The 14429-nt window shown below is 37.8% G+C and overlaps 1 protein-coding gene across 1 annotated transcript in view; it reads right to left on the minus strand.

Moving 5' to 3' along the window:
* The window catches only part of LRRC28 (leucine rich repeat containing 28), a 187016-nt gene extending 173599 nt beyond the window's left edge, over positions 1-13417 (minus strand). Inside the window, exons 1-2 of the mRNA XM_024114926.3 lie at positions 13318-13417; positions 9473-9700 (exon numbers count right to left, since the gene is read on the minus strand). Of these exons, the coding sequence (XP_023970694.1) occupies positions 9473-9640 (168 nt within the window). The 5' untranslated portion in view covers positions 9641-9700; positions 13318-13417. The remainder of the gene's footprint in view (positions 1-9472; positions 9701-13317) is intronic.
* Positions 13418-14429: the final 1012 nt, after the last annotated feature.

Here is a 14429-nt window from a genome sequence, read left to right on the forward strand (position 1 = left end):
GACAGAACTTCTACAATGATGGAAATATTCTCTAGCTACATGACCAATATAGTGGCCACTAGCCACATGTGGCCATTAAGCACTTAAAATGTAGTTATTGTGACTATGGAATTGAATTTTCAGTATTATTTCATTACATCAATAATTTAAACATTAGTACCACACATAACTAGTAGCTATCATGTTAGTGCAAAATTTATATCATTACACTCACTAGCAATTTTTCACTTAAAATCAGCTCTTTTAGATATAAAACATAAAAGAACTACTTAACTGCATGAATGATAAAATTTTTAGATTATTTTTCTTCGAAATGATGAAATATTTGTTTGACATTTATAGAGGCTAAAATTATCACCTTAAAAAATATAAATAAATAAATGTTAAGTATCTGCAAAACTGCCAGTGTTTCATTGCCAAAAATGTAAAACAAACTTCAAGACATATTTTTTACTTAGCAAAAACTCTTACAGAAAATACGCTCAAAATTTAAAAGACTGTACATCTGATACATTTACAAAACTGAAATATGTACAGTCGGTCCTCTGTGTGTGTGGGTTCCACATCCTCTGATTCAACTAACCACAGATCAAAAATATTCAGGGGAAAAAAATTCCAGAAAGTTCCAAAAAGCAAAACTTGAATTTGCTACACCAGCAACTATTACATAACATTTACATTGTATTCACAACTACCGATATAGCATTTACATTGTATTAGGTATTATAAGCAATCTAGAGGTGATTTTAAAGTATATAGGAGGATATGCATAGGTTATATGCAAATACCAAGCCATTTTATGTAAGGGACTTGAGCATCCTCTGATTTTGGTATCGGAGGGGGTACTGGAACCAATACTCCACAGATACCAAGGGATGACTGTATCTGAATATTTTTCAAAAGAAAACCAACATTAAAAATTACTTAAGGGCTTCCCTGGTGGCACAGTGGTTGGGGGTCCGCCTGCCGATGTGGGGGACGCAGGTTCGTGCCTCAGTCCGGGAGGGTCCCACATGCCGCGGGGCGGCTGGGCCCATGGGCCATGGCCGCTAAGCCTGCGCGTCCGGAGTCTGTGCTCCACAACGGGAGAGGCCACGGCGGTGAGAGGCCCGCGTACCACACACACACAAAAAAAATTATTTAAATTCTTTGTAAAGTATTGGGACTTCCCTGGTGGTCCAGTGGTTAAGAATCCGCCTTCCAATGCAGAGGACGTGGGTTCGATCCCTGGTCGGGGAACTAAGATCCCACGTGCCACAGGGCAACTAAGCCCACACGCCGCAACTACTGAGCCCACGCGCTCTAGAGCCCGCACGCCACAACTAGAGAGAAGCCCACACACCGCAACTAGAGAAGCCCACACACCGCAACTAGAGAAGCCTGCACACCGCAACGAAAAGATCCCGCATGCCACAATGAAGATCCCGGGTGCCACAACTAAGACCCAACACAGCCAAATAAATAAATATTTTTTAAAAAATTTCTGTGAAGTATTAATATTAAAAATATTTGTTTGAAAAGGAAAGCTATATAGATATCATAAACAAGGGTTGAAGATTAGATCATCATATGCCCCCACCTACTTTCTGTTTTTTATTTTTAAAAAACCTATTTAATATGCATTCAGTAAGTATGATTTTATAAATGGAATTTTCAAAGCAACAAAAGTAGACACAAAAAAAGAATACCAAACACTTTTTCCATAAGGCCAGATGAACCATTTAAAAATATACCTACCCTTTATAATTCTATATGCTTATAACATAATTGTTTGTTTTAGGAGGGAACAGTGTTCCAAGCTCAATGTATGATATTTTAAGCACCTTACATACATTTTATCTATTTATCTATCTATCTAGAGAGGGAGAGGGAGAGACAGAGACTGATTCGATGGGGCTAACATTTAAAAATTGGTATCTCAGTGCACAGGTACCTCATTTTTAGTATAGTGAGTGCTTGAAAATGAATTTAAACTTGTGGAAACATATACAAAGTAAGGCTTCTGAGTCTTCTGCTTGTACACAGAATCCCTCAAGTGGACAAGGATATGGTCTAGTGTTAGATAAAGATCTGTATCCCTGCCCCCTCCTTCTAAACCCTCCCTCTAATTCCCCAGGCACAAACTACAAATCACCAAGAGTGGGTTAAATCATGTTCCCCATATTTCTTTAAGAAAGTATAGAATGATGCATGTTGTAGAAGTATTTCTATCAAAACAGTCAGACTCACAGTAAAACTCAGAGGTAAACTTCAAAGAGGTAACTAGGAAAACTCACCTAACATGGAACACCTCATTGCTACACAGTGGCTAAATGTGGTTAAATTTTAACTACATGGTGCTAGGCTAGAAACAGGTCATCAATAAATACCTGCAGAATTAAAAAAGCAAGACTGACTGGACTACAAATTAGAAGACCGGCTTTTTGCTCTAACTGGCCATAAAAATGACTTTAGACCCATCTATTAACCTCTTCTAACCTTACTTACCTCAAAAAAGAAAAACTGCCTAAATCATCTATAAAGTTCCATATAGCTTTGAAATTCGATGATTCAACAGAATAAATTATAGGTCAGACATTCATTTTCCAAGTTATTTCAAATAGTTTGTTAAGTATTTGACAAGGAGCTACTGCCAACCAACCAGTAACAATGAGGAAAAGTTACTTAAATCTGAAAATTCAGTAGGAAAAACAGCTTTGATTTATAACAAAACTCACACTTTTCAGGCACAGGTATATTACTGAGACGGGGTACATTTGTAATGAATGTTTTGCAGGACTATAAGCATTAAAACATAAACAGAGCATCAGAATGCTTTACCATTTGACGTAAGTCGTTTCCACACATTCAATTTAAGAAATAACTAAGATGTTTTTATACAGAGCTAACTCAAGAACAGAGTATTCACAGTGATTATGGAGGCCCTACACCCTAGCAGCAGTGGAAGCTGCAGGGGTCTGACAGATTAGGGAAAAACAAGAAGTCCTTGTGCTGGAATTCAAAATGAACCAATCAAACAGAAACAAAACCATTCCCTCTCCCTACTTCTTCTGGCACACTTGATTGCATGGTGCTTTTTTTTTTTTTTTTTTTTTTACCATCTCTTTAACTTATTGTTTTTCCCTTAAGGGTGTTCTGATGTTCATTTGATCCAGATCCTACTCTTACCAAATTCAAAGTGGGAAGAGCGTGTAGCTGTGTGACTTCTCAGTCATCAACCCCTTTCACCCTCAACCTGGCCACCAGTTGCAAGAAGCATAAACGCAGGCATCACCATCACTGTAAATCAAAACGTTTAGACTCACTGATTAATAAAATTTGAGAGCTGGATAAGATCTTAGTGGCACTAAATTCCAACAATCTTATTTTGATTTTTAATTATAAAAATCATATACTGAAAAGAATATAAACCAAACTTAGTAGTAGAACCTTTCCCTTTTACAATAAACACTTAAGTGTAAGGCTCTGTTTATTCCAGCTCCCACCCCCCTTCTTGTGCCCTCCTCTCTTCCACAGCTATAATCACTATTGTTTGATGTATTCTTTTTTTATGCCTTAGTTTATTTGTCGATAAAGTAGGAATAATAGTACCTACCTCATAGGACTGTCTTGCAGATTAATTAGATTAATACATATAAATCACTTAAAACAGTGCTTGGCACTTAGTAAAGACTCAAACGATGGTAGCTGCTACCAGATTTTAACCCACCCCATATTGATGAACACTTAGGTTTTCACAATTTTTCATCATATACAATGTTGTGATGAGTATCCTTGTCCACTTGACTATTTTTTCTGTTGGGTAAATTCCTGCAAGTGAAAATGCTCATTCAAACATATGCACATGTAAAATTCTGCTAGATATGGTCTAACCACCCACCAAAAGTAATGAGTCAATTTCCACTCCTTCCAATAGTGTATGAGAGCATCTTCTCCCCATTGTCTTCAACATAGGGCACTGATAATCTTCGACACCAGGTACTAAATCTTTTCTAATTACTAGGTAAGGATGATCAATGTTCTATCACTTCTATTGAAAGTTAAACATTTTTTTGTTTTGACTATCTGTATTCTTTTATGATTTGCCTGTTTATATTTGATGGGGGGAGGTCAGGAAAATTTTCTCCTGGGTCAATAGGAAAGAAATAACATCCTCATCTCCCACCTCATCCCCCCACCCCAATTCAGGATTGTGATGGACATACCTCTTCTTCCCTTGAATCTCAGAAGGATATCATTTTTAAGTTCTCTCCTGTTACATAGATTAACTGCTTAATCAGGATCCATCTACTCTTATTGCTCTTAGCCATAAGCCAAACTCCCTTCTTTCACTAAAATTTAGATGCCTCTTTCTTATCCATTCATATTTATAAATAAAATTGTCAACAGGTGAGATGAGAGCTCCATAAGTATTTGGGGAGGTCACTCTTCCACGTCCCCAGGAAGGCCTGCTGTCTACTACACTCATTAAGAGAAGCTGGCAGATCCATTAAGTGACTTTGCTTCCAAGTTGCGTTTTTTTCTTTTCCCCTCCAAGTCGCTTGTGGCCTTTTATTTTATAAATGAAGGAACTGAGATCCAAAGAGGTTAAGCACATAGGATCTTGGTCTATTACTTCCTAGTACTAAGTTGTGCTACCAAACAATGAAACACCCTCTTGCTGGAACTGCAGAACTCAAATGCTTCCACTGCTAATTCCTGCTTCCATGTTTAATTCCTTCTCTAACTCTTACAAAGACCCCAGCTACTTGCAGGGAGGGGGTGTGGGGATTAGGGTGCAAGGGGACAAGGTAGGCCCTACCTCAGCCCCCTCCAGCCTGCACACTCATATCCTGTCATCATCTGAAACTTCTCCATGACTGATGTCTCTCTCCACAACTACAATATCCCATCCTCCCCAATGGTTTACTCAGTCATGCCCAGTATAATAAGTCTTCAACATCAAAGGATCCTTTGGACCCTCTCTATTTTCCCTATTCACTCATTCCTTTCTCTCTTTGCCTCCAATCCACCTCAGACTCCATGTCCCATCATTTTAATCACTCTTGCCAAAATCCTAAACCTCCTTAGTCCCTCTATACCTGGCAAAAACCTAAGCCTGCATAAATGCGACATCCCAACTTCTTCATACCTCAGACATCTAAGAACTGCAGGAGAAAACTCCCTAAACAAGCAGATGGTTCCACCATAAGCCTAGCCATCAACTGCTTGCTGAATAATGCCAATGATTCTACTACCTTTCTCTAACCAAACTGCTGTGACTCTTCACAACAATAACTTCAAACCTGCACTCTCCACAAATCTTCACTCCCTAAGCAGCTGGCCTTGCCTGGTAGTCACCAGACAAGAACTCTCTCCCCCACAATCTGAATCTTCCTTTGCACCTATCCTTCCTTTCTCTTGTTAAAGGCGGAAGAGATACTATTTCTAAAGTCCTTCCCTCCAATTGTGCTCTGGAGCCCATCCTTTCCTACCTTCTTAGGAATCTTGAACTTTTAATTGTTCCTATTTCTGAATCTTCAACTCCTCTCTAATGGAGATTTCCCATCAGCATTTACACAGGCTCAACTCTTTCCCCTTAGAAAAGAGAAGAGGGGTGAAGAGGAAAGAAAAAAGGAGAAAGAAGAAAAAATTCTCCTTTTTTGTCAAGACCCCTCCGGCTATGACCGCTTTTCCATATCAAAACCAAACCTGAAGACCCATCTACCTTGTTATCTATTTTTTCATCTCCTTCTCACCAATTAACCCCTCAAACTTGCATTCTACTCTCCAGAGCTTCTAACATAGTCACCATCATAGTCATCATCACTTTGTCACTAAAGTCTTTGGACAAATATTGATCCTAATCTTCTGCCACTGAATCTCAGTTCATATTTTTTTCTTCAGCTTGGGATGTCAAGAAACAAAAATTCCATGAGAGTAAGAATTTGTTCCATGATGTATCTATGTCAGTGCCTTGTAGAGTACTGGATACACAGAAAGTACTCAATAAATAATGTTGAATGAATGAATGATAGTTTTCCTCCCAGGCTCCTGACAAAGTCATCCTTCAGGGTCAATGCTAATAGCACCTTCCTTAAAAAATCTTTTACAATCCTGCTACATAGAATTAGATTATGTGTCCTACAAATGTTAGACAGTAGCCAGGCACTGGGGATACAGAATTTAAGACAGAGTCCCTGCCCTCAAAGACTCTCAGTCTGGAACTGTTATACCTGTACTATAGACGTTATGCTCTTCTACTTTATATTCATTTATTTATTCATTCAACGACTATGTGGATGCCTATCAAATACAGAACCTGTATCTCCTATTCTCTTATTAACTTCAAACTACCACAAAGATCAGAGACTTAATAATTCTTGAACTGCATTTAAAATAATTATAGAAAAATTCTTTAAATCATTTTCTAAGATAAATGTTAGGAACCAAAATCATGTTTCCTAACTACTTCTTATTCACCTATTAATTATATAACTGGATTCCTATATAAATTGACTCATTATATTTTAAACAGTTTTAAGACTTTTCAGTTATACAAATAAGTGGTAATACTGTATAATGAAATACTGCTAAAAAGTACTTTAAAATATAAAATGTTCCTACCCTTTGACCCAGCAATCCTACTTTTGAGACCTGATCCTAAATACAAGGATGTATATATATTTCTTGGCCTAGAATTTAGTGGAATGAGAGTGAAGTGAAGAGAGAAATCTGCAGAGAAATATGTAGAGTATGATTCCCTTTTGTTGTTTAAAAAGGGAAAAAAATACAGAGTACATAATTACATAAACACAAGCAAAGGAGTGGAAGGACACAACAAAACTATTAACACTGGTTATTCCAAAGCACAGAATTGGAGGAATAGAAAGAGAAACTACTACTTTCCATATATTTCTTATGTTGGTTGCTATTAAGGGCACATATTTTTATATGTAAAATATGAACAGTTTATTCTTTTGTATATAAAAAAGGCTTTTCCCTGTGCTTTATTTTTAATATGGGCATTCCCCAAGTTCTAAGCATCTGACATACACTCATCCTACAAATATAAACCATAGTGCAATACTGAGCAGTCTGAAGGGAAAAAGGAAGGACAGAAGTCGGGCATTAGTGACTCCTCACCAAGAGGCTTCATACGAAGAGGGGAGAAGGGGAATGCTGAGGAGAAGACATTTAAACACAATAAAACAATGTTAATAAGAAATAATAAAACAATGTGGAAATGGAAATGATTGGCAGGTTCCCAACCTGCTCTAAAAAAAAAAGGCCAATTAACTCATAATGTGTTTGAGATAGTATATGCTTCCAATAATGTGTTCTTTTCCTTTGGACAGTATTGCAGTTTAAGTCAAATTTTACATACTAAATCTCTATTATTTCTATAGGAAATATACTTTATCAATAACACCAGCAAACATCCTAAAAGCCTGCAGTCACTAGTTTGGAGCACTCAAGGGCAAGTACTGTTTCATCAGCTTTGAAAACCTGTGCAGTATGCCATTCTCAGACTATGCTATATATAAGTAAGCTGTCCTATACTCAGTATAGTCACGGAATGGTATGGTTGCTACCATTCCCACCATCCCGATATCTGTATGGCACTTTACAGTTTAAAAAGCTCTTTTATACAAAGGAATCAAATGTTCCAGCTGAGAGAAAGCATTAAAATAAAATATATACACCTACCATTATAAACATATGCAACAATTTAATCTTCAGTGACTAAAAAGGTGGCAAAGCATGAACTTAAATGTATGCTTGGGAGCCATCATATCAGTTAAAATTGTATAGTAGATACTTAAATATTTTCATAAATAGAAAACTGCAGCCAAGAAACGGCCACAAAACCAAAAGTGTATTGTAACATTTATAAGCAAAGGTCAATTTCTTCTACACGTGGACTATAACTGATGGTTGAGAAGTAATCCACTCACAACCTTTTCTTTGTACATAAACAACAAACATGAGAAAATGTGGGCTGTAATCCTTGACAAATTATTTCTTACACCACTTCTCCAAAGGGCAGAAAAACACTAGGTAAATACGGTTTCACTTCATGCAATGATGATCTCACAAAAAGGATTAATATATATACAGATTATTAAAGTTTGAAAAGTGAAAAATCTAATTTAAAAAAAATCTAATTAGGCATACAAAATAATATATACACAAATATGTCAAACACTAAAAATGAAAGATACACTTGCACTTGCTTTCAGACACAACAAAGATAAACAAATTTTATAATGCTTTCTACACATTGTAGGTATTTTGCACAGATTAACTAAAACTTTTCCAGAAAAACACTCCATATATATGAAGCCAGTAAGGCATATTTTCAGATACTCAGATACTTTCAGAGAAGGGAATGAAAAATGGGTCTGTTCACAAAGAAACAACAAGAATTCATACATCATCTAAAGTGAAAAAGAACTAGAATTCAAAGTTTAAGATTTAAATGAGGTTCAGTGATAATCAGAAAAGGCCACATAAAGCAAAATCCATTTAAAACAGAGACCAAATATCATGATAAACAGTGGGAATAAAAGGTTTGACAGGCACACTCTCTTGAAAAATATTTTAGTTTTTTTAATCTCATATGTAATAAAATTTAGGTTATAATGATAACTATGTGCTTATTCTTAGAACATAAAAAGAGTGAATCAAATGTTGGCTTTTGTGGCAAAAATTTTTCCAACAAATTGCATGACAGCCCAATTCAAAGTCATCTAATTTTCACAGTGCAATCATAAAGAAGGTTTTTTGGTTTGGGGGTTTTTTCAAAACATTCAAAGGCTACATCAAGCCTCCTAATGCCTGTCTTAATACTTTAATCTTCAAATCATTCCCTTTTTAAATACATCTAAATCAAAGTCATCCTTGTTGGTCTTTCTCTTCTTTACTTTTTAACTGGTCTCCATAAATCATCGAAGAATCTTAACACACAAAGAAAGCACAGGCCCAGAGAGATGCACAGGCTAAGTGAAGAGGGGTTTCTGAATAGGGACTAATTTTTTAAAAAATTTTATTGGAGTATAGTTGATTTACAATGTTGTGTTAGTTTCAGGTGTATAGCAAAGTGATTCAGTTGTACATATATTGATATATATATTCATTCTTCTTCAGATTCTTTTCATAGATAGCTTATCACAGAATATTGAGTAGAATTCCCTGTGCTATACAGTAGGTCCTTGCTGGTTATCTATCTTATATGTAGTAGTGTGTGGGACTAATTTTATAAGTGGTATATTAGTGAATATTTTGCTTTCCTACACGACTCTTGAAACTTCATAACTGCAAGAACTTGGATAGTGAATTCTCATGTAATGAGAACCCCCTGTATTATTACCTGTTTATACAACAAGAGGGGATATAAATCTTGGTCTGAATATCTTAAGATATATAAAATATATCTTGGTCAGGACCACATTACAAATGACTTTTTTTTTAATGCAACATAATACTGTACCAAGGTTGTAAGGGAGTTCCTTTTCATGTAGAGTCTCTCCAAGTACTGTAGTCCCTCATCTTTTAGTAACTCCAATGGGAAATGCTGCAGATTCCTATAATTTAAGAACAAATTCTTGTGCTTTTCCAGCCTTGCCACAGAGATCGTCTTACAAAGTTCGGATGCCATGACTGAACATATCCCATCAGGCACACTGCAGCACTACATCTTGTCAAAATTGGTCCATTTCTAAAGAGAACGAAAAAATGGAAAATTATGATACTGCTAACAAACGTTGCCAAATAAACCAGTTGGCATATATAGCTATTTGCAGACATTAAAAAGAGAGTTATACATCAATTCCTATATTTTTCTTTTACAACTAAATTTTCACACATATTTAGAAGATTAAAATGAATAACTATTTAATAAAAATACTCTCACTATTTAAGCAATATTTACTACTTAGTAGAAATAGTCCTATTTGAAAAAAATAGTTCTTGAACTTGAGATAGGAATCCCTATCTAAGAGAACAGAGACCAGTTTCATAACATGCGACCAAAGAAAGAGCTTAAAAAATTAGACAGAGCAAACCCATTTCCTTCTTGAACTACCTCATTTTGTCTTTAGCTTAAAACATTTTAAAAATATTTAAATGTATATAATATAAAATATAACTAGATCACTTACAGCTTCATTTTTTTTACTTCTTACTACCTACATATTGTCCTATATTCTAATATTTTCTTTCTTTTATCTCTTTATTCTCTTTTCTTTCTTTCTTCTTAGCTTTGCAGATGATCAGAAGTAGCAAAGAAACAGGCCTGGGAACATAGAGTTTTACTTAATTATTTCAATGAAAGAAGAAATACTGCACTAGGAAATAAGAATCCTGTACTTTTCTAATACAATCTTTCTGGGCCTTAGTTGCCTAACATAAAATGGAGACAGCAATTTATTGGTAAGGGCCAGAACCCAGAACAGATTAAATTCCTTTCTAGCTCCAAATTGACAAGGATAGGAAGAGAAATAACATTTCCCATCTTATCAACTAGGCACAAGGCAGAAACAAACTTCACATCACTTACCACAAGAAGAGACAAACTCAGAGATTCAGTAATTTGTCCAAGGTCAAATAGCTCATAAGGGAACAAGGACTTTTTTTTCTTGGGCTGGGGAAGGGTGTCCAGTGGATTCAAAGCCTGAAGTCTTTATACACAGACTGACAGGATTCCACAGGATACTAAGAAAATGCTAAAACACTAAAAACAAGTTGAGCTTTGTTCAAATATTCTACTCTGGTTTTCCTGGGCACCCTTTCTCAAACTCTCCAAAGAGAAGTACCTTTCAAAGAAAATGTTTTTTCTTAAGAAAAACTATTTTCACTGGGAATTAATACCAAGTTAGTACAAAATGCAGTAACATAAGCTTTCAATAAGCAGAGTTTTCTAACTTTTTGGTTATTTTCTATTATTTCCAAACTCTTAATTCCCAACTAAGAAGAAAGTATTTGCTATTTTATATAAAAGGTCAGAGAATATGGAGTATTCAATTATATCCCCAATGCAACATGAGAGTCCAGTACCTTCCCATATTTATACTAGCTACTCACTTACCTATTTTTATGAGACATATTACTTGACTTTGAACAAGATACTCAATCTTTCCACATCTTAGTTCTCTCCCTGTAAATCAAGGGGAACTAGGCTAGAAATAACATCGTTGATTGTATTTAGAAAGGGAAGCTTTCTGGGTAATTATTCACTGAAAAACTAGAAGCCATTTAGATGTCTCACAAGCATCTCAAACTTAACACATTCAAAAAGAGTTTTTGATATTCATCACCAATCCAAATCTTCCCCAGTCTTTCCAACCACCAGGAAAGCCAGAAGTCATGAATGATTCCTCCACCACCTCCAATCTATCACAAGGCATATGGTTTCCATCTCCAAAATACACCTCAAATCTATCCACATCTCTCCATCTGCCCAAATGGAAAGCAACTGTCATCTCCTGCCTTGCCATATGTATTACTGGTCTCCCTGTGTCCACTCGAGTCACTTTGCAATACATTAATCACTTAGCTGGGAGCCTTTAAAAAAGTAAATCCAACTATGTCTCCCTCTCTTTCTCAGGTAAACTTGCTCCCTAGCCACATGCATTCTAAATAAACCCTTCAAAAGTTTATTAAGAAAAATCAAACATACCAAGTATTGAGGGCTCTTCACAATCTGGCCCCACCCACTTTCCAGCCTGGCAACACCCTCCCTGGCTTCTCACCAAACTCCTGGGCTTTTCTAGTGCTTGAAAGTGCTAAACTCTTCACACCACTTCCTGCTTTCCTTCAGCCTTTGAAAGCACTGTCCCAACGCCCTTTAGGTTTCAATGTAAAAATCACTTCCCCATCCCAAGCTAAAGTCTTCTCTCTTACTTTCTTTGCAGGACTCTTCACAATTTGTACTCTATATATTTATTGGTGTATCTATCTATCTATCGTCAATCTAGTCAAGAGACTGTACCGTAAGCTCCTGAGGGCAGAGACCTTGCTGTTTTCTTTACATTTGTATACCTGCCTCTAGCACAAAGCAGGCCCTCAAACAGCTGATGAACAGCTGACAATAGGACATGTGAGTAATATTGCAAGGCAGATTTTTTTTCAGCTATTGCAGATAGCTATATGCTGCAGATACTATATGCTGAGTGCGTGCTATGTGCAATAAAGATCTCTCAATCCTTGAAACTCTGAACTGCAATAGACATTATTTAGCCTATTTTATAGATGAGGAAACTGAGTTTCTCAGAGGGTAACTTGCCAGAATACCAACCCAGGTGCTCAACTCCAAAGCCTGTGCACTGCTCTACAAGGCAGACTTCCATGAACTTCAGCGGGGCCTGTGCTTCTTCCTATTATTATTTAAGTGGTAGGCAAAGCTTATGCAAATCTAAGACTACAAAGCAAAACCCACACTCCCTGATGGGAAGATCCAATAAGAGAATACAGTGTAACCTGACGGCTTTCCTTCTAATCCTGCTGAATCCTGATGGGTGGGATTGGTTGCCCTTAAAACGTCATTACACTCTGTTAAAATGCGTCTTGCTAGGAAGGCAGTTTGGGAGATGAAATCTACACAAATGAAATCTGAAAGCTTCCAATAATAAATAATGGTAATGGTTTTCCGTATGCATTCACTGGCAATGCACAGCCTTTACCAGGATAATTTTCTTACACATATTCCCTTCACTACCTCTGATCTACGATTAAAAGCAAATGGTATACTTAATATTAGCTGTATACAACTGCACCAGCATAACAGTTTTTTGACAGGTAAACACCAATCCACTCTACTATTATTTAAAGCAAACTAACCTTTCCATCTTAAGAAAATTCCACACATTTTAAAACAGGTGTGTTTTAAGGGAAAGGAGTCCCTTAGATTGACTTCAGTACTTAATTCAGTGGAATACCCACTCCAATTTCCTAATATTGCAGATTAATGAATTAAAACCCACACATTAAAAGCATTTGTTAAAGGTTATTTTCTCAGTACTGAAAAGAAGGCTGGCAGAAGTCTTAGGCAAAACACATGCCGTTTTGCCCGAGTTAACGAAACACTCTGGTCGTTAGAGTTTGGAAGCAGTGAGCCCAGTGGCAGGGATTTCACAGACCCGGTATCGGGATTCTCCGACCACCGAGGGCGAGGAGGGCCCGGCAGCTGTGGCGACCCGAGGCCCGGACGGGCCCGCTCGGGCAGGGGTCCACTCGCTGCAGCCCGGACGCTTCTGCCAGACCCGGCCTCAGGGCCGGGGGTCGGGCCAGAGGGCCTTGCTACGTGAGCCACCCGAAACGGCGAAGTGCCACACTCACCTCGACCAGCGGAGCCAGCGGTCCCGAGAGCAGGGCCGCTGGACGGCAAGCCCGGACTCGGCGGGCGGGGCGGGGCGCCGCGCCGGGAGGGGACGGGGCGGGGCGCGGACGACTCGGGGCGGGACGGGGCGGAACCCTCACTTCAGAGGGTTGGGAGAAGACAGAGCGGAGGAGAGGAAGACGCAACCTCGCGATAATGCTCCACCGTTCTCGCGGTTTTTACGATAGATCGCACGAGAGGCTTGTTTTCCAAGCGATGTGCCTATTGGCCAACAATGTGGCTTCTCCGCGATTCGGCCCTGCCCCTGGGTCGGTCTTTGCTTCCGGCTCCGGTTTCCGGGTTTGCTGTTGAGATCAGGTGTTTGCTCAGAATTTTGAGGGGGTAGTTTAGCCGGCTCCAGCTTCAGGGACCGTCAGTAACTGATCAGTTCTTTCTTTCATGCATTCACTGACGCACTCGTTCTCTCATTCAATGCATACGTTGAGAAATTACAACAGTAATAACACCCAGTCGCTTTACTGTATACCAGGCAGCGTTCTAAGATCTGTGCATAGGTTGTCTCAACCCTCACAACAATCCTATGACACAGGTACTATTACTATATTCGTTTGACGGATGAAAAACTTAGGTCAGGTAGGTTTACGTAATATGGCCAAGGTTAGTAATCAAGTAGTGAGCTTAAGCCCAATAAAAGAAGTCACTGCGCACTGGAAGGTTCGTTCCAAGCATGAGGCAGTAACCTAGTCTCTGCTCTTGAAATACCGTAGGTCTGCTGTGAGAAGCAATCGTTAAAACGACAATAACAACTTTGTAAGTTAAATATTCTGGCAGTTCGTAGCATGACTGAGTAGGCCATCAATAAATATTTCTTCAAGACGGAATTTCCTATGTCAGCAGAAAGAATCATTAAAGGAAGAGACCTTTATGACGGTAAAAAAAAAAAAAATCAAAGCATTGTTAGGGAACAGCAAAAAAATATTTTTTAAAGTACCTTGCTTGTTAACATGTCAACTTTTCTTCTGAAAGGAAGTTTTTAAAAAATTTCCTCTCATAGAAACTACTGTTATTTATTGTTCTTTGGCAAGCTTGAATGTTGATTATAATGTAGCAG

Source organism: Physeter macrocephalus, chromosome 11, assembly GCF_002837175.3.
Source record: "Physeter macrocephalus isolate SW-GA chromosome 11, ASM283717v5, whole genome shotgun sequence".
NCBI lineage: Eukaryota > Metazoa > Chordata > Mammalia > Artiodactyla > Physeteridae > Physeter > Physeter macrocephalus.